The sequence below is a fragment of the Cibotium barometz genome, chromosome 5 (genome assembly GCF_041138505.1).
Source record: "Cibotium barometz isolate CiBa-2024 chromosome 5, ASM4113850v1, whole genome shotgun sequence".
Classification (NCBI taxonomy): domain Eukaryota; kingdom Viridiplantae; phylum Streptophyta; class Polypodiopsida; order Cyatheales; family Cibotiaceae; genus Cibotium; species Cibotium barometz.
This window is the reverse complement of record NC_141050.1, coordinates 13,041,111-13,067,165: the sequence shown is the minus strand read 5'-3', so window position 1 is coordinate 13,067,165 and position 26,055 is coordinate 13,041,111. Positions and strand designations below refer to the sequence as shown.

Genomic DNA, 26,055 nt, shown 5'->3' with positions numbered 1-26,055 from the left:
GCTGTCTCCTTATTTTCATGATATGGTGGGTGCAATAGCATCTTTTGGCAAGGGATACAAAGCTCCCAAGTTCCAACTATGAGAAGCTTCGCACCACGCTTCTAGACAAGGAAAGAGACAGGGTGGGCAACCGTCTCTCTGCAATGGAGACTACATGGCCACACTATGGGTGCTCCATAGTGTCAGATGGGTGGACAGACACGGCAAAGAGGCCCTTGATAAATTTTATGGTCTCGAGTGCAGGAGGTGTGCTATTCTAGAGGTCTATTGATACATCGGGGAGCCAGAAAACAGGGGAGTTCATTGTAGAAGCTCTTTTGGAGATCATTAGGGAAGTGGGTGTGGAAAACGTGGTGCAGGTAATTACAGACAATGCTGCCAATTGCAAGCTTGCAGGTCACTTGGTGGAGCAGGTATTTCCCCACATCTTTTGGACAACATGTGCAACTCATTGCTTGAATCTCTTGCGAAAGGACTTGGCTTGTATCGAGTGGATGGATCGTGCAATCACCCAAGGCAAAGAAGTCACAGTTCATTTGAAACCATGATGCAATGGGGGCTATGCTTAGTAAACATTCAAAGCTCAAGCTTGTTAGGCCAGGTGACACTCGTTTTGCTTCAAATTTTATGATGTTGCATCGATTGGTGAAGGTGAAAAGTCCCTTGAAGCAGCTCGTTACGAGTGAGGAATGGGATGCGTGGAAGAAACACAATGAGCACGCTTTACACATAGAGAATCGAATCTTGTCAACTGCTTTTTGGGATGACACAGAAAAGTATGTAAAGGTCTTATGGCCAGTCATTGCAATGCTTCGCATGGTGGATAGAGGTGAACCTTGCATGGGTATGGTGTATGAGGGCATTGATCAGATGCTTGAGCAAATAAAGGAGATTTTGAAAGAAGAAAGCGAGGGCAATGCAATGTACGAGGAGATTCAGGTGCTGGTACAAGAGCGTTGGGAAATGCTTCATTCGCCTCTTCATGCATCAGCTTTTGTCCTAAATCCAAAGTTGTTTATCAAGAAGCCACACAAGGATAAGGATGTGATGAAAGGGTGGCGGATGACATTGGATAGGGTGGGCAAAGATGCGGCAGAGAAGACAGAATTCAAGGCACAACTATCACAATACATCGGACAGCAGGGTGATTTTTCAGAGGCATCAGCTTTTGGAGGACATGCAAAAGCTTTCTCCTATTGCATGGTGGGAGAACTATGGTACAGGCACTCCAGAGTTGCAAAGATGGCGATTCAAGTCTTGTCTCAAGTGTCGAGCGCTTCAGCATGCAAGAGAAATTGGTCAACGTATGGATTCATACATTCCATGAAGCGGAATCGGCTAGGGCATAAGAAGGCTGATGACTTGGTTTATGTGCATAGTAATCTTAGAATCTTGTCACGGAAAGAGCCCTCTTATTCTTATGGTCTATGCCAGGCATGGGATGTATTGGATGAGGATTCATTGAATGAGTGCCTTGAGGATCTAGTTGAGGATGAGGGTGTACTTCCCATGTAATAAATTTGTAATCTTGCACTATCATTGATGGCTGAAATTCAGCCCTTATGGACTCCTACTTCCCATGTAAACAAGTTGTATCTTGCACAATCATTGATTAATGAATTTCAGCCCTTATGGTCTTCTTTTCACCTACTTTGTTACATACTTTTACATGTTTCCTTCAGTCAAAAACTATATGTAAACATGTGCTATATTTTTTCTAAATGTCTATGTTCTTTTCAAATCTTAGCCTACCCCCGACGTTTCCTAGTAAATGGGTTTCGCATTTCCTTGCGTTTACTTAGGCTACCCCTCGTGCATCAATTCAGATTTTGGTATTTTCACTATCCATCTAATTAAACATTCCAGCGATAGTATAAATTGGGGCTTTTTCAAAATAGAGCATGATGGAGTCAAATAGAGGTAACTTAGCCCTAGAAAGATTCAGCGGGAACTTCCCCTCACGGCAAACCAAGATCAGGCTTGTGCTATTGCGGGACGGGCTCTGGAATGTCGTCAAGGGAGTGGAGGAGAAACTTAAAGGTGCCACCACATCACTAGCCGTGCAAGCCTGCAAGGACAAGAATGACTGAGCTTTGGTACACATATGTCTTGGACTGGTAGACAATCTTATACATCACCTCGACTTCGACAAAACTTCAAAGGAGGTATGGCATAAGTTTTGACAATATGTTTGGGAATAAAATTACCAATTCTAGAGTCTTTCTCAAGCAAAAATACTACAATCTCAAAATGAAAGAGCACCTCAGCACCATAGGCTCTCTCTTGCAACAACTGAGTGCCTTAAAGTCCAACATTGATGATGATGACAAAAAGGTGGTACTTCTTCTCTAGCCTAGAAGAGATTGAGAAGTTCAAAGAAGTGCTATCTACACTTTGGGTATCTCAAGAGATGCTATATGAAAACATGGTGGGTATCCTTGTTGACGAGGATAGATGACTTCAAGAGCAAGTTGCTACCAACATTGACTTAGAGAAGGGTTTCTTCACAAAATAGAAGGGTAGGAACAAAGCGAAAGGTTTTAATTCCATCTTCTGCAAGAAGCTAGGTTACACAGAAGACCGTTGCTTCAAAAGAATGGCAAAAGAACAAGAGAAGAATCATACCAACTTGGTGGCTGAAAATGTAAATGAAGATGGTCGAGAGAAGCCGGAAATCTTTACATTATCACCTGAAAAATCTCATTGTCACATTCTTTGATCTGCCTCTTTCGGAGATAGATACTGATTGGGCATTCTAAATGAGTGTCAATTAGGGGTCTTTGCCTTGGATGTCTCCCGAAACATGATTATTTTTGCTTGTCTGTTTGTAATCGCGTGATGTTATAAAAGGCTTTGTTCTATCATTGTATTTGTAGGCTTTGATTTTCAAGTCATCTTTGTTCTGAGTCGCGCCGAGAGAAAGGGGGGGGGGGTGTAGTGTAGGATGGCTAACATATATCATGTGTGGTCAAGCCTTTTATCAAGCCTAGCATGAGAGTCCAAGTGTTGGCCCCACCGTGATCTTTTGAATCACGTGATATGAAGGTCAATCCTTATAATACCACCTTGACTCCAAAGGGGGTTTTGTTGGGATTCGGAGTCTTGTATGTGTGTAATCGTTTGTGTGTGTACCCATCATGTACGTGTACCACTGTTTGTGTACCCACTTCTGTCTGTGTGTGAATAGCCCCTAAATGGGTTAAGTGTGTTAGTGTGTGTGAACCATCCTTAGGTGTGGATAAGTGTGCCAATGTGTGTATGATTCCCTTGTGTCAAAAGATAAGGCTTACAGCCTACTTAGTGTAAGCTTCTATACAATCAATCAATCATCATTGTGCATGCAATCATTGTCTCTTCTCTTCCCTTGGAATTCTTTACTACTAAGAAGTATTTCAATAGTACAAGCTTTGCTAGTCATGTGCAAGCCGGATTATCCACATACAAATACCAAAATACAGCCCACTCTGGGCAACCATAAACTCAGCCCTGTGTTTGCCAAATTTTCATATATCCACAGCTCTCGCACAAGGCGACCATAACTTGCAGCCAAATTATTCCCAAATCTCCATAAAATGGGTAGTGACTCTTCCTGAAATATGTATGCCAATATATACCAATATTCAGCCAAGAATACTCCATACCATGGGTATTGATTCTTCCCCAAATAGATATTCCAATATTTATGCAAAATACGTGCATCTTTGGATGGATATAACCATGAGAAAAATGCCAAATAATAACCATGATAGAAATTCCAATAACCTTAGCATGTATAAAGTTGGTATAGTTATTAGTCCGTTGGCAACCTAGCCGATTTCAATTCTGATGACTTTCCTGGTTGCTCTTAGGTGTGAACAACCCCTATGCGTGTGGATAGGGTAAGTGTGCCATGTGTCATCTGTCATCATTTGGCTTTATAAATGTGGCCTGTTTCTCGCGCCCAAATGTGGCTTGTGTGTGGATCCGAGTGCTCTTGGTTCCTGTTCCATGCTTTCCGATGTGCCAGATTCGTCCCCGGAAATGCCAGTGATGTACATGTTCCATGACTGGGAGATTGCCCATAAATCAAGTGCACATGCACACATGTTCGCATGCTTGACATTGTTTTTGCGTGACCTGTATTCGTGTGTTTGCTTGCTATGAATGTCTAGTTCATGGCTTGGGACCCCTACCCGTGCGAGTGCCTTGTATTTTGACGTGTTTTGTGGCCTGTGAACAGGTAGTAAGTATGCCCGAAACCTTTGTTTATTTCATTAAAATCTCTTTGTAGTGTTATAACCTTGGCAGGTTCACATTGAGAGTAAGAGAGTGGGCATTTAATTAAATGTGCCCGGGGCCCAACCCGGTGGGCACCACTCACACCACCAAGGCTTGTGGAGAGGGCCTTTCACCCATATGTGGACCATCCACGTGTGGGGAGGTTGGTGGAAAAATACTCAACGAAGGCATGCATGAGGGGACTCTCAAAGAGAGGAGGTGATTGGAAAAAGTGAACGTTTCTCTTCTTCTTGGGCGGCCGGAGTAAACAGTCATGATACTGGTTTTCCGGGTCCACACACGATGCTGGCATGCCGGTACTAGCGCCTGGACTGGACACTCTCAGAGGGAGAAAAACTCGTTGAAAGATGACGATTCTGTCCAACCTGTTTAGCAGCTGATCCTTAGCCAAGAAACCACAATACCGTCCTAGTTTGAAGAGCTTGTACTGTCCAACAGGGGAAAGAGAGACTTCTGCAGCTGTAATGGCTGTACGACCAAATCAAAACATTCGACCAACAGCCTGTAGCTAGTCGACCAGCAGCATAGCCTGTAGTATGATGACCAGCTTGGCTGCCTGTAACAAAACGACCAGCTGTACATCCAGTAGCAAAGCGACCCAAGACGGCTGTGCCTGTAACAAGTCAACCAGCAGCATATCCAATAGCAAATCAATCAGCACAGTCACCTGTAACCAATGATGATCAGCCAGCCAGCAGCCTGTAGCAAAGGCGAACAACAGACTGGCTTCCTGTGGAGGAGACGAATAGTCGACCTTTCAGAAAACAACCGGTGTGGAAAGCCGGGAAGATTTCTCGAGGGACATCGACTACGAAGAGCACTCTTCTCCAATTGCTTGTTTGGTAACTCTATTCATGCCTTGGTGCATTTTATGGCAAATCTGGCTTAAACGCCCGTGGAACATTGTACCAATAAAACAGTCCAGTAATATACTTGGTATTTAAAGGAAGAGAGAGAGAGAGAGAGAGAGAGAGAGAGAGAGAGAGAGAGGGAGATTCCCGCCCCAGCATGGTGTTACAGAGCATTTGTCTATTTTTAGTTTCATCTATGTTGTCATAAGGACCTTATGTGTTTGAGTGTTGCTAAATCGCAATATGGTGTCCAATACGGGCTGACACATTGAGGGGTGTATTACATCATCAGTTCAGTATGTGTGATTTCTATGGCTTACAAAGGCATGTACGACACATCAATCAAATCATCATTAAGTCGTGCAATCTAGCTGCAACATGCAACTGGCATGATTGTGTAACGCACAGCAAGACCTTCTTTATACCTTTATGTTAGTGAGCATGAAGCAATCCACTTTTTATCTTTATTCATAGGAGATAGAGTTGAAGAGAGAGAATGCAGAGACGAGACCGGATTGGGTCCAAATCTACCCATTTAAGGGCCCCCTGCAAGCAAGAGTATTTGCTTTATTACTTTGGAGAACTTCTATTAGAATGTAGAAAACTTACTGAGAATGATTGACGGAGGAATGCCAAATGCAATAACGATGTAGAACAAACATCTACTGAACCATCAAATGGGTTGAAGACAACTTTGAAGCCACTTTAGAGAGCCTCATGCACACCCAGGGAGATGCACTGTTGAAGGTTGAATGCTGAAGCAAACTTCGGGCTGCCTTGGGGCTGAAGCACTAGGGTGCTTGGGCTGAGAATGATGTATGCAAGGAACCAGTCTTTAGGCACAGATACTTTTGCAATAGAACTGCTGAAAACTACGAGTTATGAGATAATTTTAGACAAGGGATGTGGGGCTGCTTATATATGGATCCAAGGTGCTGGTCGGTGCAAATAGCCTGTTGTCGGCCAGTAGGAAAATCCCATGACTGCAAAAAATAAGCAATAAATGCTAAAAATCCAGGCCTAGTTTCACGTGTGAATGTGCCTGATCCTCTTTGTTGTCTGATTGCTCTTCTACTACTGCTGCTACTGTAGGGGTGCCGACTGGCTATTTAGCCCCATTGTCTGCCCTCTTAGATCAGAGATATGCCATCAGATCGACTCTCACATACAGCTTTTGAGGCGTCTAGGCAGCTTGCAGAGAGTGGAGATAGGAGATCATGGTATTCACAGATGATACAGTGGCTCACTCAGCATGTCTCGACATAGATCACTTGCCACCTTTCCAGTATGATATACATGCACCACACATTCAGCTCTCACTGTGAGAGGAATAGAGTCCTTCGGTAGGATTTATGGCAGCGATACACTCAAGAGACTTGGATTACACCCAGTCAGCCTCTACCGCCGAAGATGGTATACTACAGAGATCAGTTTATGCGTAACTCAGCAGATGGATTCATACAGAAACCTGGATACATGGATGTGTACATGCCTCACAGTGCCCGAGTGGCGATTGGCCAGCTCAAAGTGTCATCACACCAGCTTGAGATTGAGGCAAGTAGGGCAGCACAACCCCAGAGCAGAGAGGATATGCAGACTATGCGAGGAGGAGGTTGAGAGTGAGGAACATTATGTATGTAGATGCAGAGCATATAGTGTCATTAGAGAGAGATACACCACCATCTTCAGTGGATATCCCTCACTCCGCCAGATCATGGAGTCCGCAGACCAGCGCAGATTTGGCCAATTCTCGTTAGAGACACAGCGCCACATAGAGACATTGATATGGACTCATTGGCATATGGAGCATGACATGGTGTGTTTTTCCAGGACTAGCTATCCTGGTGCTCATTTGTATTTATGTTTTGGGAAGATTCCGGAAGGATTTTGGATCCTTGAACATTTTACCTGATTGATACAACTGAGCAGATGGGTGTTTCTTCTAGGTTAGTTGCACTTGTGTGTGCATGACCTTAATTTTATCTTCAGATGACTTGCTTTGTTTGCCTGGACAATGCCTGAGATTACTTCTTGTGTTGTCCATGGGACCGGGAATGCCTGGGCACCCTGTGGACGTGCTTGTGCACACCTGTTTTGGTTTGACAGATGGTCTATGTGTGTTTTACAGGTGGTAAGTGCTCTTGAAAACTAAATTTACAGCTTTATGTTTTCACATGCTAATAATTACTGATGCAGGTCCACACTCACTTATAAGTGACCGGACAAGTTTATAAGCTGTACACTCTGGGGAGGACTATTGTAATACATGCGGTGGCCAAAGTATCGGGCACTGGACATTATATGGGCTGTTTGCTTGTAGGCCCCCCCTTCTAGACCTAAAAAGCGCACGAGCTGATATTTTGGCGGTTACTGGGAAAGAGGTCGAGTTTGGCTGGTCGCATGCTTTCCAGGTGTTTGGTGGAGCTGGCTGACCTGTTCTGGAGCTCTTACGTGCTGGTCAATTACTTCTAGGCGTGGGGATCTACTGGATGACTCTGCCTAATCATGCTAGAGAGCTGGTTTTTCATGCAGAAATCTGCTGGTCCACTCATCGTAAGTGTGCTAGAAAGCTGGTTGTTTCTTCTTGTTTGTGCTTGAGGGCTGGTCAATCTAAGGAGAGTTTTGTGTCTGCTGGCTGACTACTCCAGATATGCAAAATTCTGCTTGCCACTCCTTCTGGGACAACTGAGGGCTGTTCGACTGCTGGTACAGCCCTGTTAAGGTTGGTCAACTCTCTCTATGGGTTTGGTAGGGTTGGAGACAACCATACAGGGCTGTTCCGGGCTGATGTGGGAATGCTGTGGGCTGTCCATGGCTGTCCTACATGTGCTTAAAGCCGGGAAAGCTCTTCTGTTCTGTTGAGGAACTTTGAATTCAGCGTGTCTTGTTTCTGTTTTCATCTTATACTAGAAGAATCAGGTGTATATGCCAGTGGAGAATCCCTGGGCACCCACAAGGTTGTATCTGAAGCAGACTCCTTTTTGGTAATCTAACCATAAAGGGGGAAAGGGCGGGGGGGGGGGGTGGGCAGCCCATCTTTTGGCCCCTAGTGTGGTGTACTTTCCGTGTTACAATTGCCCTTCATTTACACTTTCCCCTCTGTGCCTCTCGCCCCCTCACCCTTCAGTTCCCCTCCCCCTCCCCCCCCCCCCCCCCCCCCCTTGCGTCCCCTGTTTCCCCCTCGGTTCCGTCTCTCCGTTCCTTCAGGCAGTTTCCTTGGTCTTAGGTAATTCTCATTTAGCAAGCCTTGGCCCCTTTTGGTATTCACCCCTCAGGAGGACTCCATGGCAGCCGCTCCGTCATCCCTGACCAAGGCCGCCGTCCCTTGCCTATCCTTCTCAAAAGCGGATTTCTAGCTCCTCGCTACGACAGTTGTATCTCTAGAGGCCTCCACTCTGGTGTGCAAGATTGTTGGTAGCTGCCCGGTGCGTGTGGACAACTGAAAGATCTTATGGCTTCTTATTCACTCCCTTCACAGTAGAGGAGTTGGCGGAGGCATTGACAACATAGATAGGCTTCCAGTCTCCTTTCTTCGCCATTGGGATCTCATGGAAGGCGGCCTTCGGGCAGCCTTCAATGAGATTATGATTACAGATGCCATGCTAGAGAGGCTTTCAGAGGGTTTGATTCACTTGATTCCTAAGGAGGGTGGTGATAGATTGGAGATCCAGTAGTGGAGACCCATCACCCTCCTTGGGACCGCCTACAAGGTTTGGCCAAGACTATCAGCCGGAGGCTTCAGCCTTTCCTCCTTGACTTGATCCATGACACTCGGATAGGTTTTGTTCAGGATCAGAGCATTCTGGACAACATCTTCATTTTCTGGGAGGCGATAGCTTTAGCCAGGATGCGGCAGCAAGACCTCATTGTGCTCCTCCTAGACTTTGAGAGAGCTTATGATAGAGTTGACTAGGACCTCATTGTGCTCCTAGACTTTGAGAGAGCTTATGATAGAGTTGATTGGAGCTTTTTGGAGGGCACAATGTACCGGATGGGGTTCCTAGTGGAGTGGATCCGTGGTGTGTCAGGAGTTTACTTAGCCTCTCATAGTTAGGTTCTCATTCAGGGAGCCCTATGTGAGAGATTCCCCCTTTCTCGCTCGGTCCGGCAGGGTTGTCCATTGGCACCTTACCTCTTCCTGTTTGTCGTCGAGGCCATTAGGGGTTTTCTCTGACCTCAGGAGATGGGGATCCATGGATTACGTCTCCCCATCCGTACTCAGGAGGAGTCGTTGAACTCAGAGTTTGTAGATGACACAGTAGCTTACCTATCTGGAGATGTGGGGAATCTCCAAAGATACATAGAGGCGATTGAGATCTTTTTTCGCGCTTAGGAACGCAGATCAACTGGCACAAGTTTTGTGGTTTTTGGGTAGCTCTACACTCTCCTCGACTTGGCACCTAGTTGAGGCTTTCGAGTGGATCTTGAGGGGCACTCCAGTCTGCTATTTGGGATGCTAGGTGGGCAATCGATATCTCCCTAGAGCAGCAGCTCGCTCCTCTTCTTCTAAGCATTCGAAAGAAGCTGTTCTGCGAGGCTCTCCTTAGGTTGCTGAGCGGTGGTGGCGAACCAGGTCCTTGCCACCATGTGGTACATTCCTTCTTGTTGGGCCTTCTCTGGAGCATGCATTGGTCAGGTACAGTGGTTGGTTTGGAACATCTTATGGGCCGGTAGTGATGGGAGGCTTGCTTGGGCCAAGGTGGCCTTGAGAGTGATCATTCAGCTGCGACGCAGAGGGGGACCTAGGCATCATTGACCCCGCCATTCAGAGCCGTGCCCTGCCGGGCAAGTTGATTGTTAAAGGACTTCTTCTAGGTGGTGAGCCTTGGAAGGACCACATTCATGTAGCGTTGAGCATATGACCTGTTAGGTCCCTTGTGGAGATTGTGTTGCATTCTGATAGCTTTCCCCAGAGGCTCGGGAGAGGTCCGTAGTAAAGACAGACTTAGCCTCAACATCAACTCTGCTATTCCCCAGGAGTGGCCGAGCCCCCCCCCCCCCCCCCCCCCATAAAGTGGTTAGAAAGTGGTTAGGCGTATTTACTAGGCATGATATTCTCTTGGCAGTCCATGGTACGGACGAGAGCTGTGCTTTGCTCACTTTTTCTGTTGGTCCCCATGGCAGATTAGAGAGATCAGAGCCCCTTTTGGATGATTTCAATGGCTACACCTCACATTGGGTGAGGGGTGATCGGATTTTAGGCACATGAGTGGCACATTGACCCCCTGCTAGCCAACGTGGCCAAGGAGAGACCCTGGCGGTTATGGATTTGGAGGGCCACGCCCCTCCAGTGGGACCCGGGGAGTGGACTTGGCGTGATCTTGCTGATCAAGAGGAGACTCTGGATACCCCATTCTTCGCATACTCCGTGCAGCCAGGCCATAGGATTCAGATGCCCGAGGTTGAGAGCACCCTATAGTAGCAGTACACTGGTAGTCACAAGGCCTCTCACAACGGTTTCTCTCAGATTTTTGGAAGAGGCTCTGGGACAGGTTTTGGCTGCGAAAGATCACCCTCTTTCTTTGCCTACTGGCACACAGGAGCTTGGCGGTTGGCATGTGGTTGGCCATCGGCCATCAACCAGTAGCTTGTCCGAGGTGCGGCCACCTTCAGAAGTCTCAACGACATTGTCTTTGGGATTGCTCGAAGGTAGATGCTCTCGAATCTCTCTCAACTGGGTTCACCTGCGCGAAGCAATTGCACGAAACGTCATGGTTCACCTCCTGGCCCTGGGGACTTTTGTGCTCACTACTCGTGTACCCGATTTCAGTGTTTAGGTCTCTACGGAGGAGGGCATCCCAGCATAGACGGAGGTTGCAGCGGCAGATTCGGATTATTCTTGCGAGACATGCAGGACACGCAGTCAGGGTGCTGACCACAGAGGATATTGAGGAGATCCGCCAGCGTCCGATGCGGCACATATTATGAGATGGAGGCACCTCCATAGTGTACCCCCCCCCCCCCCCCCCCCCCGTCCCACATGATATTGTATCCCCTCACTGTACTCCACTCACCTCCATAGCGTACCCCCCCCCCCCCCCTCACTAATTCACACCCGTTAAGGGTTTCTGTTTACCTTCAGTTCCAGTTTCATTTTCTAGGTGCCAGTAGTATCATCTTTGTTTTTCATTTTCTGGTTTTTTATCCAGACATTGTATCAGATCCACCATGATGCAACTTTTTGGTCTCATAGGTCATTATGGCCTTTTGAAGACGTTAATATTTCATTTCATTTCATTTCTCTCTCTCTCTCTCTCTCTCTCTCTCTCTCTCTAGGTAGCGCTCTCTCTCTCTAGGTAGCGCCCTCCTCAGTCAACTGCGCTTCTTCACCTGTATACCCTGCAGGCCGCCTTAAGCCCTGCAGCGCAGCCTTCAGCCCTACAGTACCACCTTCGGCCCTGCAGCACCACCTACAGTGCCGCCTTCAATCCTGTGCAGCCCTTGCTCTGTCCAACAGCGTCGTCCCCACTTTTTACTGTGTCGCCTCAACTGCGCCGTCTCCTTACCTTACTGCCTGGCTGCACCTCTTTGCTGTCTTGTGCAGAATTTCCGCCTGTTGCTGCAACAACACAGCATTGCCAGTTCTCAGTTCTGCCCCCCTTTTGCCACCCACCCGCTGCAACAACACAGCATTGCCAGTTCTCAGTTCTGCCCGCTTTTCCCACCCACCCTTGCTCAGGCCCCAAGTCAGCAACTAGTAGGGGAAAACATGTCTCAACCCTAGAGGGGGAACAGGATGGTGAGACAACCTTTCACACCCCCACGAAGGCACAAAATTCCTACCGCAGAAGACTGAGGGAAGAATCATGTCCCCTGGCTCACGAAGGATTACGAAGATGGCCTGACCTACGGCTTCACATAAGGACAGAGATGAACACCATGCGACAGGAGCTTGAAAAGGAATGGACCGAGCAGATGCATACCCAAAGGAAAGTGATATACAAAACGCTGAAGGAAGAGGGAGAAATGCAAGCCCAAGTACGGGTTGAGATGGAATTAGCCCAAGCCTTGATGCACACGGAAATGAAAAAAGAGATGCAGAAATGGAAGGATGACATGCTCCGAGAGATTGGCACAACAGTTGCATCGTACGAAGGCACTTTGAAGACATGTATGGCTGACCGCGAAAAAGACATCACAGAGATGCAAAACACTTTGGAATCATGTAAGGCAAAAGTGGCTGCAGGTGAGAAGGAAATGCATTCATGGGTTGAAATTGCGAGTGCCACAAAGAAACAAATTGAGGAAGTCAACCCATGGATTGAAGTAGTAAAAAAACAGAAGGATACACCAGTCAATAAAGTAGAGGTGATGAATGCTACATTGGAAGAGGAAGCCAAGAGACGGGCACGTGCCTTACATGTACGTGTAGTTGGGTGGGAAGATAAGGGAAATCCCCAAGAGGATGCAAAAGCTCTTGCAACAAAAATTGGAGCCACTGATGTACCCATTACCGGAGCATGTCGAGTAGGCAGAGATGAAACCAGGGCGAAGATACTGATCATCAGGTTTGGTGACTTGGAGAAGAAGAAGGCCTTCCTCTCCAAAAGGATGGCCCTTAAGGGAGAAAGGATTTATTTGGATGAGGACCTTACACCGGTACAGATAGCACACCGGAAGGTACACATACCGCGTGTGCTTGAGGCAAGGAAAGAGGGGAAATGGGCGGTGTACAGAGATGGCCGAGTCATCATTACGGAGAAGAGGCCCGCTTGACAGTGCACGGCCTATGAGGCCTTGCGATTCACGGTGTGGAATTGCAACGGAGCCCTTAGAACAGATGCAGGATACTTTGAAGATACTTTCAGACACAGTGATATTGCTATGTATACGGAGCCCCATCAGTGCACAAACAAGAGGCTTCTTGATGTCCGGGGTTATAGATGGGAATCAGTTTTCTGCCCTTAGCCATGCATAGTGGGAGGTACCAGAGGATCTTGAGGAGTGGCAATACTTTACAGGGAGGAGCTTCGTGACAAAATACATGTGGTACATAGAGATGCAGACGCGAGGTATATGTGGGTCCAAATATGCAGAGGGGGGCTCCGCGAGCTATTTGTGGCAGTATGCTACTTTCCCCTAGCCCACTCCAGGTTTGCACCATCAGGAGAGTCGCCCTATATACCACTATATGATGATAATATGAGGTTTGCAAGCATGGGAGACATATTACTATTGGGAGACTTTAATGCACGTACAGGCACAGAGCAGACAGAGTTGTATGATACTCAAGAGGCTATGTACCGGGAGATCACGGCATAGGATTTAGGGTTGCAGAGATCATTACAGGATGAGGGGGAGATTACAGATTATGGCAAGCATTTTCTCACACTCGGGAGTGCACATGGGTTGGTCATATACAATGGCTTATCGAGATGGCAAGGATCAGAGCTCTCACACACTGGAACTCTAAAGGGGGAGCGAGCACAATGGACTACTTGATGGGATCTCCTTCATTGATACCTGATGTGCGGGGTTTCACGATTTCCAGTAGGCCCATTGGCATAGCAGCCGATCATGCATACCTGAGTTTCACACTAGTAGGTAGATCCCCGAGAGATGGGCCAGCCACCCATCTACCTAGGTACCCGAGATATCAGTTTACACGTGAGACAATTGGGGTTTATCGAGATGCAGTATCTGATGGCTTGTTAGCTTTAGACCCGCATAGCCCTCTGGACGAGATCACGAGAGGATTGGCAGGTGTACTACATGCATCCGTCTCATGCGTTTCCCTGCACTATTATCCCTTCCACCCACCCCCGCAACACTGCCCCACAGAACAGTTGGTATAATGATGAGTGTCGTGAGACACGAGCACAGCTACAGCGTGAGATTGCCATTGGGTCTCACACGCATAGACAGGCTAGGATGATCTTTCGGCGCCTTGTGCGGAGGAAGAAACAAGCCTATCTAGCTAAGCTAGAGGAGGAGATGTACCAACTCTTCCTGGGGAACGACAGCAAGAGGGCATGGAAGATGTTTAAGGAGAGAGCCTGGTACTCCGATTACTGCACCTGAGGCATGGCATACTTATGCTAGAGAGCTATATGATGCACCAGGACAGCCCCCCACCCCCCTCCATTGGGAGCTAGACCGGCTAGCAGCACCTTTTTTACTATGCGGATGGTGCTAGATGCGATAGACAGGTTACAGAATGGAAAGGCACAGGATCATGATGGGCTAGTTGGAGAGCACTTCTCGTATGCTCATTGTACATGTGTTTAATCGTGCCATTTGTGAGGGTTTCCCGACAAGCTGGACAGAGCATATCATTGTACCACTCTTTTAAGAGTGGGGACCCCATGGTACCAGGCAACTACATGACGATCATGATTGGTCATTACTTGGCCAAACTATATGGCTCTATATTGGAGTCGGAGCTGAGCCGATGGGCAGAGAGCCATGGTTATCGAGCACATGGACAGGCTGGCTTAGGAGAGGATTTACTACCTTGGATCACATACTGACACTCCGGGCACTTATTGAAAAGGGAAGGGCACAGAAGAGAAGGATATACTACTGCTTTGTGGACTTCCGCAAAGCCTTCGATACCGTACCACGTGCTAGGCTTATGCACAGATTGCATGACATTGGGGTACCCGAGGATATGCAGTGGGGGATATATGCTTTGTATGAGTCTGTGAGACAGGCAGAGTCTGAGCTCCAGGCGGACTGTCTGATAGGGTGACCAGCACGATAGGGGTGAAGCAAGGATGCCCGCTATCGTCCACCCTCTTTGGACTGTACATTGATGCGGTCTCTGATTATGTAGACAAATTGGGAGGCCCAGGGGCATGCCTGGCAGGGGTGTTGATACCCATCTTGTTATATGCTGATGATATTGTTCTAATCTCAGACTCTCCGGAGGGATTACAGAGACACCCGAATGCATTACAGGCTTTCTGTGGGGATAGAGGTCTGACATTGAACATTGGGAAAACCAAGGTTATGGTGTTTAACACCACACAAGCATGGGTGACGAGATCAGAGCCTCAGTTCACTTTCCGAGGGGAGCCGGTAGAGTATGTCAGGTCATATGTCTACTTGGGAGTTACTTTCGCAGGACCGCGTTTCTCCTTGAAGGAGGAGTAGCAGCTAGATTAGCTCGAGGGCATGGAGCCTTGGGGGCACTTGAGAGACAGTGTGCACACATACAGTTTCAGGAGCCACGCACCAAATTGTGGCTATTTGATACGCTTGTCACACCAACCCTCTTGTACGGAGCTCCAATTTGGGGGCCTAGTATACATCACAGATCTCAGAGAGGGACAGATAAGGGATGGAGGCAAATGGAGAGACCAGTGATTATGATGATTGCCCGCATGATTCGGAGCAAATCAGCAGTACCACATGAGACTGTTCGGGCTAAGTTGGGTGCCCCCCTAGTAGTAACCGAGGCCCTATTCCAGGCAGTTACCTTTTTACAGCGGCTATGGGAGTTCCCTCAACAGAGGTACTCCCGATTGGCATTGACCTCATCCATACAGTTGGGAGAGGATGGAGATACTCATTGCTGGTACGCTCATATGAGATCATGGTTTGACCTACATGGTTTGCGGATAGAGGCACTACCATCCTTTCAGTACAGTCTGGATTGTCCATTTTTGGATCTCACCCACTCAGAGCAAAACCGCGCGATCGGGATGGATATCATTAGAGTGGACATAGAGAGGACATGGACTAGCCCCCTTGAGCCCTTAGGCACGAAAATGGCTCATTTTTATAAGAGCCATTTTGTACACCTCTCACCAGATGATTTTATCACCCGCCTGGCGTACATGGATGTACACCTATCACATGGGATACGTTGTGCCATTGGACAGATCCGGACCTCATCACACCAGCTGCGGATTGAGACAGGGCGATATGTGCATCAGATCTTGGATGACCGCATTTGTCAGCTATGCTACCAGGAGGTAGAGACAGAGGAACAGTACATTTGCCGATGTACAGTCTATTATGAGATCCGAGGGAGATATCACTGCCTCTTCCGAGAGGGTTTTGGGCTGTTAGGCAGGGTCATGGAGTTTGAGGATCAGAGATGCCTGGGATTGTTTCTACTTGAGCTCAAGAGACAGAGAGACCCCCTTGGCAGACAGGAGGCCGAGCCATGATGTACCTAGACAGAGGACCCTGACAAATTTCTTTGACACCAGCACCAGCACCAGCACCAGCACCAACAACCTAGCCCACACACCTCCTAATACCTCCTCCATTGGGCCATCAGGGCACCCAGGGAGTCACCACAAATAGAGCAGTTATCTTATGTCATGCTCGTCGGCCACGCCCACGAGGATCCCGACCACGGCATCCTCACCATCGCCAGATCAGAGCCATTATTGCTTGGCATCGGAGGTGCCTACCTTGCTTCTACGACCTCTCCATTCTAGACAGCCCCATGGCGAAGATACTTGATCTAAGGAGATGGAAACACTCAATTGATCAACATACATGGATCTACCTGATATACATTTTTCAGTATTTTCTAGTATTTTCTACTCAGTATCATCTCGGAGTCTTACAGTTCTGTTCTTATAACGGTAGGACAATCAGTTTATTGTACTTTTTAGTCTCATTTAGTTGTTCTCTTTGATGAGACACCAACTTCAGATGTACTCTCAGTTTTGGTCTCATAGGCCATTATGGCCTCTTAGAGACATTAATATATCATTTCATTTCTCCCCCCCCTACTGCAAGTCTCTCTCTCTCTCTCTCTCTCTCTCTCTCTCTCTCTCTCTCTCTCTCCACCACAAGGCTCTCTCTGTTTCACCTTCCGGGACCCTTACACACATGCTAAAATTTTATTCTTATTGTGCTTGAATTTTGAAATATATTTTAAAACTCTCGAGTCATGACTCGTCTTGACATTTCTCCATTTTCTTGATTGCTTTTTGTGCATATGCCATAGATGCCTCGTGCATCGAGTTCCGTATGGGCAAGGCACACCATCATTCAAGGCACACCCAACACCCCAGGTGTTGGTCGCTCCAACACGCGCGTGTGGAAGTGCAAATATTGTGGAGGAATATTTACTAGCACATCCACTCGTGTTATTTATCATGTTGCGGCATTGGACCATGTTCATTGATGAATCTTCAAACTTTATATTTCAAAAGCTTATAAGTATATATATCGGGGGCAACGTTCACTATGTTTGGAATCTTTTCAGCACGTTTTCCAAACGTATCGTTCACTACGTTTAGAACCACCTTGATTACATACCACCTGTGTGGTTATCCCCCCCCCTCTGGATGAGATAGCCTTCTCCTCATAGAGCGGCCAGCTAGAGGAGAAGTGCATTTTCTCCACCTTTTGATTCTTTGATCCCCGAAGGTTTGCAGCAATACACAACACACACACAGTGAAGCAATTGAGCGCAAGGAGCCCCAATACTATATGATAATTAAGTGTACCACAATGCTAGTACAAAAGATAAGTTAAAGTACAAAAGTCACCTGACACACACTCCCAAAAGTGAGATAGAGTGTGTTCTTGTGCATAGGGGAAAAAGCCTCTAGTGAGGGAGTGCCTCGACTAGTCCTAGAGTGTTCACACACCACTACCCATGGCATAGATGTCTACAGCTAGATTGAAGGAAAATTTTCTTTTAATAGCTATTTTAGGTGGTTAAGAATAACTATCTTAGAACTATTATACTATTGTTGATATGGTTAGATTAGCAGCAGTTGTGAGCGAGCATAAATAGACCTCTCCAATGTAGCAGAGAGTGGTTGTATACTTGTGAGGTCAAAATAAGTCAGATAGTGACAAGATTGATTGGTGAAGGTAAAGCACTCTTTATTTCTTGAGAGAGTTTCTTGCAGCCTTGGAGCCACGATTGAGGAGGAAGGTGATAATACCTCTCATTTTTCTAAATCCCCAAGTGTGGCATTGCAAGTAGAGTAGGTGGTGGCCGGCAGCTCCATCAATGGCGGCAATGGGCTGAGGCTACAGAGGCACCAACGGGCATAAATAGGCGGCACATGGAAGTGCAGGCTATGGCGGCGACGAGCTGGGCACATCAGCTCATGAATGGCAAGCAAAGGCGACACAAAGAGCGGCGGATCGATGAAGATGGCGGGTGTAGAGGGAGATGCTTATCCCAACTCTAATACCATGTTAGTTTACATGGTACCACGGTAATGGCTACAAATTTTTTTTTCGGGGGGGGGAGAGAGAGAGAGAGAGAGAGAGAGAGAGAGAGAGAGAGAGAGAGAGATGACAAAGCTATAGAGTGAGAGATAGTGTAGCATGCGACATTTGTCGTACGTCGTGACCCCATTGTGAACCCTAGTCCAAGGACATGTCAGGCACGAGCTGTGTAGGTCATTCCAGGCCTTACGTGTCAGAGTCTGTCACTTTTTTTTTCGGGAGAAGGATCCTTCTATTAGTTAACTAAAAACCTACCGCGAAAGGCTAAATACAACCCCGAAGGGCTAGATACAAACTCGCCTCAATGTTCGGGTGTCAGAGCCCAAGGTTTAGCTTGCCTTGGTTGAGCCACTTGTAATGGTTTTTTTTTTTGGTCTGTCCGTAGACACGAATCAGCCCGTATCCGATTCCACATGCACAAAGCCGTACCTGATCATACATGTATGAAGCTATACCTGTTGCCCGTTCACCCTGCGCTTCACTTGCAGCAGCTTCACACGTGTGTACACCCGCTCGCTAGTAGGGACAACATGCAGTAGTTGTCCATGTCAACAATCATACAACTGCCACCTGTGCTCCAATCAGAACATTTTTGTAGGAGGAAAATTTTGGGGATTTCGCAAAAAGCGCATCCTAAAGCAAAATTGGACCTCTTGCAGTGCTTGCAATTTGGGGTTTTTTTGAAATTGAGTCCAAAATCAACTAATTGGACTACCATTGGTACCAAATTTTGGAGTCTTTTCGCAAAATCGACTCTCGACGGCTCCGAAATTGACATTTGATTGGTAATTTCTATCCCTTCACTTGAAATTTCAATACATTTTCAAGTTTATAGCTAGCAGTGTGCCACTCCGCAGACCATACAGGTTGCATTTAGTGGACATTGCATCTGCAGTGTGTTTGGACACTTCAGATATTTTATGGAGGTTATTATGGCTGGCAATGATGTATTCGGCATGCTTACAGCTTACGACAAGTTGGATGGGACTAACTACCCATCTTGGGCATACATGATGAGGCACCTATTGGTTGCCAAGGGCCAATAGGCTATGGTTTTAGGTGAGGGGCCCGACCTCCCTCACCAGTTTTGCTGTGAGCCACCTGCTCCTACTGCTATAGGTGGCCAGAGCAGAGCTACATCTGGCACTACGAGATCTTCTGTCACTCAAACATCCACACTCCCTACTGCGGATCAACGACGGTGGGATGCAAGAGATGCATAGACACATGCACTCATGGCCCTATCAGTGAAGAGAAGCATCATTCCTCATATCCGTTCTCGTGTCACTACTAAGTTGGCTTGGGATGCAATTGGAGCAATCTACCAAGTGCACAATGAGGCACATGTAGCCTATTTGAAGAAGCAGTTGGATATGTTGCATATTGAGGAGGGTGTCTCTACGGATGGGTACTTGGCGAAGGTTAAAGACTTTGGAGAGCAGCTTGCCAACATTGATGAGATTTTTTAGGACAGCTCTCTTGTCACTTCTATTCCCAATGCATTTCATATTAGGGCTTTGCTACGACACTCAGGTTGATGATGAAGGGCAATCCCAACACATTATCATTTGATGAGTTGGTGTCCTTACTCCTGCAAGAGGAGCAATCGAGGGTGAATAGGTTTGGCATGAGGATTGGGGATCAAGCTTTTGCTGCCTATGGCAAAGGCAAAGCATCTAGTGCCAATGACAATAAGCCAAAAGGTGGATTAGCCGCCTCTTCTGGCAAAGATGCAGATAAAGGTGACAATGAGAAGCTTAAGAATGTTACTACCAAGTCATTACATCAATGACTGCAAGAAGAGGCTTGCAAAAGAGAAAGAGAAGAAAGACGGGGATATGTTTGTGGCCAATACATCGATAGGTAGTACGGAATCTGCTAACTATGCTCAAGGAAGATTGAGCATTTAAGGTTTAGTGTAGCTATGATCCTTCTCTTCATGATGCATGCATGTCAGACCTCAGTGGTTGATACACGTGTGGTATTTTGATAGTGGTGCTAGCAAGCACGTTACGTCACATCGCCACTTATTTACCTTATTGGGAGATACACACCCAAGGGAAGTTTTTGTTACATGTGCCAACAACTCCTCTTATCTTATCAAAGGAGTTGGGAAGATTGTGCTCTTTGCCGCCAAGGGTGGGACAATCACGCTCTCCAATGCATTGTACTTGCCAGGAATCAAGAAGAATCTCTTGTTAGTTTGGGCCATTGCTAGGTCTGGCCTAGTTGTCCATTTTATTGACGATATATGCATTGTACATGATTGCAGTGATTGAGATATTACTGTTGTCTTAGGTACTTTATGTTATGGTCTCTACAGGTTTGATGTATATGAGAGAGTTGCACATGATGCACTTGCAATTGCTACCACATCAAATGTTGAGCTATGGCATGCTCGGTTTGGTCATTTGAACTTTGGTAGTCTGCTTCGCCTTCAAAGGCATGATATGGTTTTTGCTTTGTCTTCAATTGCAGCACCTGTGAAACATGTATGTGAGGGTTGCATATTGGGCAAAATGCATCGGACACTGTTCTCAAAGATGGTTCAGCGAGGGCTGTCCATAAATTACAGCTTGTACATAGTGATTTATGTGGTATGATGAGGACACCGTCTATTGGAGGATGCGTGTTATGTGCTTGGACATTAATCTACGGGTTAGGGATCGAATCCAACGGGGTTAGCAGGTCCCAGGATTAGGGAGTAGAAGGCTAATACTTGGCATTAGCACTAGGTACACAACACATGGATTTTCTAAGAGTCCAATAGAGAGCACCCTCTACGCCAGGAAGACAAAAGAGGATTTGTTGGTCATTGTTTTATACGTTGATGCCATGCTACTTAGTGGCCACGACGTTGAGAAGATTTCACCTTTAAGGTTGAATTATAAGCTTCTTTTGAGATGTCGAATTTGGGCCCATTGCATTTTTATTTGGGCATTAAATTCTTACAACGTGATGATAGGATAGTCATGATGTAGTCAAAGTACATACAAAGACTGCTTAAAAGGTTTAATCTTGAGGATTGTAAGCCCAGTTGAGACAGGTGCCAAGCTTAGCATTCATGATTTTGGAGAGCCTTTCGATCAAACACTATACCAGTAGGCTGTTGCATGCTTCATCTACCTATTCAACACGTGCCATACATTTAGTATGGGGTGTCTCAGTTGAGTAGATTTATGCATTGCCCAGGTACTAGGCATTGGGAGGTTGTCAAGCGGGTTTTCCATTACAGGGCACTCAGTTCCTTGGACTGTTCTATCCCAGGGGGGTGAGTCATAGCAGCATGCCTTCAATGATTCGGACAGCATGCCTTCAATGATTCGGACTGGGCTAGATGTTATGACACTAGAGTGTCCATTAGCGGATTTTGTTTCTTTCTTGGTGGTTCATGCATATCATGGCTCAGCAAGAAACAACCGACAGTGGCCACATCTAGCTGTGAAGGTGAGTCTAAGGCAGCATTTAGAATGACCATTGAGTGTGTATGGCTCAGATGCCTTTTGGCAGATCTTAATGTTGGACATCAGTCCTCCACTCCTTCCTACATTGACTTTTAGAGCACATTGGCAGTTGCGGGGGACCCAATGTTTCATTATCATTATGTTAGGGAGAGGCTCCATGCAGGAGAGATCAGCTTAGTTTTTGTCTCTACACATGACAATGTGGTAGATTTATTCACGAAGACACTTCCACATGAAAAGATTGAAGCTTTTTGCAAAGCTTTAAGCGTATTGCCTTTTGGGGATTGATTAGCCATATCCTTGTACATGTTCACATCATCACTCAAGGGGGTTTTGTAGACATCTATGTCATGGGTAGTGGTGTGTTAACACTCTAGGACTAGCCGAGGTATATGCTGCGTGGTGCTAGGTAATGTAACCCTGTAGTGGGGCTTGGGAGCCACATGAGATCTTTGAGATAGCTTGTGATGTTTATCAGAGTCTTCTTTAAAGGTCACGCTACTATTGAGCTCTGCCTCCAAGGTAACAACAACAGCATGTACGTGCAACAAAACACACACATGCATGACTGATCATGCATTCTAAATACTTTGCATGAACAGAAGTCAACAAAACAGTTCAAGGGCATTGTGACAAGTTGCAATAAATTACATCTACAAAAGATTCAATAAAGTTAGCCTTACATTTAACTCTAATGGGTTAGCTATAAAATCCAATGGGTTAGCTTGGCCAACTGTCAGATAAACAAAATTTTCCTACTAAACATGCCTTTTGGTTGCTGTGTGCAGACTGACCCTAATTGGAGCAATTTTCTTTATGATGAGGCAACTGACACAATTAATCTCATTGATTTTGGAGCTGCAAGAGAATATCCAAAATATTTCGTGGATAACTACTTAAAGATGGTGTGTACACTCTCTTTGTTATTGATGCTGCATTTTGGCTATGTATTTGTTTGAACTTTGGTTGCTTTTTCTGATGTGTTGGTTCCTTTTGTGAAGAGTATTGTGTGCGTGCACATTTCTTCATGGGTGAGCAAGTGGGCTTACTTAAAGTAGAAAAAAACGGTTTGCTCTGCAAGATACCCTAATCCATAGTCACTGGGAATGTGCATTTTCAGACTCCGGAATGTTGGGGATGGCAGCATCTTCCCGTTCCCATTCCCATTCCCGTCCCATGTCACTCTACAGTCACAGGGAATGGCCATTCTCAATCTTTTCCGTCCCCGTTTCCCGTCCCCATTTCGCGTCCCATGTGACTATGCCCTAATCGAGGGCACTAGAAATGGGAGGGTGACCCTTCACATCTCATGAGTAGCATTCGCTCATGCATTCTATCTTCTTCCTCCAATAGAATCTGATCATCAACTTGAGAGCAGCCTAAGCTAGGTCCTAGATACAGCACACACAGCAAATGGTCACGTAGACATGAGCATTTAGAAGGTCATAGCAAAGAAATATCTGGTTTAGAGGTCACGGTGCGCTCAACATCATCATTCAAAGACACCCTCCCTCTTATTGTAGGTGCACTGCTTTCTGAAGGAACGCCTGCATTTTTTACTGTAGTGAGTCAAAGGATATGCGGTATTCATGCTATACATCTAGAACCCATTGCAGTATTACATCCTATGGTGCCTTGGGTGTTTATTTAAGAAGACGAACATGTTCATGGCCTCCTCTCCACAACTCTTCTTGTAGGTATTCACCTTTAGTGGTCCTTGCAACCACCATCATTGTCATCACGAAGCCTCCTCTATAGTGCCCAATCTCTTCTGATATTTTGCATCACTCAGCCCCCTCTGCCTAGTTCCCACAACATATTGGGCTTACCTGCCCCTCCACTACCACCTTTTTGACTTCTGTGTTGCATCCCTCCACCAAGCATACCTGTGCTGTTGTGCTAAATTTATCCACGTGGAATCCTGTGGTGGTTATGCTCAGAAGAGAAATTCAGTGGTTTGAGATGGCGAATTTCAGTGTATTTCCTTTGTCTGGTATTGTCTGTGCAAGCAGGTGAAGGTTTGAATATGGGGGTCAAGTTAACATAACATAGAGAAACTACCTATCTAACTAATGGGAATGGATGCAGGTTTATGCGTGTGCAAATCAAGATAGGAAGAAGGTTATTGAAATGTCTTGTAGACTTGGTTTTCTTACTGGAGAGGAATCAACCATTATGCTTGATGCACACACTGAGGCTGCCTTTGTGGTGGGGCAGCCTTTCTCACAATTGGGAGGCTTTGACTTCCAGGCTTCAAACCTCACGAGAAGGGTATCAGAGTTGGGTGCAAGGATGCTGCAGCACCGTTTAACACCACCACCCAATGAAGCCTACAGCTTACACAGAAAGCTTTCTGGAGCATTTTTAGCCTGCATCAAGCTAAGGGCTGTTGTTCTGTGCAGAGAAATGCTCCTTGATGTCTATAGAGAGTATGAGTTTTCAGAGGGTAAAGGTGAGCCAGGTGCTGCACATTGAGAAAACAAGAAGAGGAGATTTTCTTTCACCGCTCATTTTTTAATTGACAAGAAGTGGCATAACATTATTCTAAGGTTGGTACATCAGTCAGTTTTTTTATTTTTTAAGATCACATCTGCATTGTGCTTGGCTGGAGATCTCCCCAATTCAAGCCCTCAAGCTAGGCATATCTGATAGGAAAGGGATGGTGTGTAGCAGCCTGGGCGTTTACTTTGAACTGTATGGATTAAGAACAACACTTAAATAGACGATCAAAGTCACAAAAGTAAATTGATTACTGGTGACTAACCCACATTTTTGAGGGTGCCCCTCTGCCAGCCATAGAAGAATTTTTTCCTTGCAAGCTTGCCCTCTGCCCTCTCTATGTTGTCAATAATGGGCTATTCTTTTCTGTTCCTGACTTAGCACTAAATTAGCCCGGCAGCGAACTTTTATTCCTTTTTTTATAACGTCCTTTGCTGGGTCTTGAATATGAACTGTCCAGAAGTAGTAGTCCTTCGTCCTGGCTGATCAGTTATTACTCATGTGAACTTATCTCCACATTATGTAATTTTTTCCAAGGCGGGAATTGTATTTGAACGTGGATAGTAAAACAGTAATGACACTAGTAAAACAGTTGTATATGCTAGCCTTCAGCTGTGCAAGTGTCTACATGAACTCTGTAGTCCAAAATACAAGGAACAGATGAATGAAATGAGTGCTGCTGAATTTGGGCAACATCACAGAGATCAAGAATTTTTGGTTAGTCATTGTTGCCTCAACAAATTTTCCAATGAAAAAAATATGAGCTCACTTTGGATAACGATGCCAGATTCTCTCTCATATGGCTCAGATTTCACATTCTTAGTCTTTGTTTTCTTTTGTACCATGATGACATTACATGGACACTATTGTATCGCTTTTGGTCTCATAGATCCAGTGGGTCTTTTGAAGACGTTTAACTTTCTTTCGTTCTTTGACTTTTTTTTTGTGTGGTAAGAACGAATTGCTTCACTTTACAAGGAAAGAAGCCCTCAAAAGGTAGGAAAACTTCTTTAAGATCAGAAAACATGAAAGAACAAGTCTAATTGAAGCTAGTCCATCACTTGTAGTCTACGGCAACATCAAGAGATTGACACAAAGATTGACGAAAATATGAGTACTTGTCAATCGAAAGATCGCACGATTGCGGCCAATCTAGAGTGTCCAAAGTGCCCGAAAGCGTGTCCAAACAAGGAAATGGGCATAATTAGCCAATCTTTGGTTATATCTCCCAAAGATCCATAAATGCTTGGAGAAGTAAGATCTTGGAAAACTGGCTGCCAAAGAATCTATGGAAGAATTCATTGGTGTCCAAACAAGCCCATAGTAAATGAGACATGGTCTCATTGCGATTTGAGCGTCTAGAGCAAGAGAAAGATGCTATCATTCTTTTGGCTAGAGTTTCACCTAACAGGTAGCTGTCCGACCAGCCATTGCCAAAGGAAAACTCTCTATTTTAATGGCAATTTATTGCTCCGAATCTTTTGGAGATTTTGTTTCCCTCACGTGGTTGCCATATCCATATTTCAAAGCTTGTTCGAATGAATAGCAATCCACGGCTAGGTAATAATCAATTTGTATATTTGGGCAGCAATGAGTTGTGCAGGCACTTTGGAAAAAACCAGGCACATCTCTCTGCAACATCCAATATAACAAGGTGTTCTCCTGAATGATAGGTGGAATCACTTCAAATTGTTGCAACAATGCTCCAACTTTTTACCAAACAAGCTTGTAATGCATGCCTAAATTCCATGTTCTCTATGGAGGTGGGAATAAAGACGACATCTTGAATTAGACGTATGTTTTTAGTG

At 45.9% G+C, this 26,055-nt stretch overlaps 1 protein-coding gene across 3 annotated transcripts in view; it reads left to right on the top strand.

Annotated features, from left to right (window-relative positions):
* Positions 1–25,176, top strand: part of ABC1 (ABC transporter 1) — a 126,117-nt gene extending 100,941 nt beyond the window's left edge. For 2 of the 3 annotated variants that reach the window (XM_086797962.1, XM_086797960.1), the window contains 2 exons: positions 22,537–22,653; positions 23,837–25,176. In XM_086797962.1, the coding sequence (XP_086654088.1) occupies positions 22,537–22,653; positions 23,837–24,223 (504 nt within the window). In that variant the 3' untranslated portion in view covers positions 24,224–25,176. Of the gene's footprint in view, positions 1–7,325; positions 7,461–22,536; positions 22,654–23,836 lie in introns of those variants that run through there. The other variant, XM_086797963.1, reaches the window with a different exon arrangement.
* The last annotated feature ends 879 nt before the right edge of the window (positions 25,177–26,055 follow it).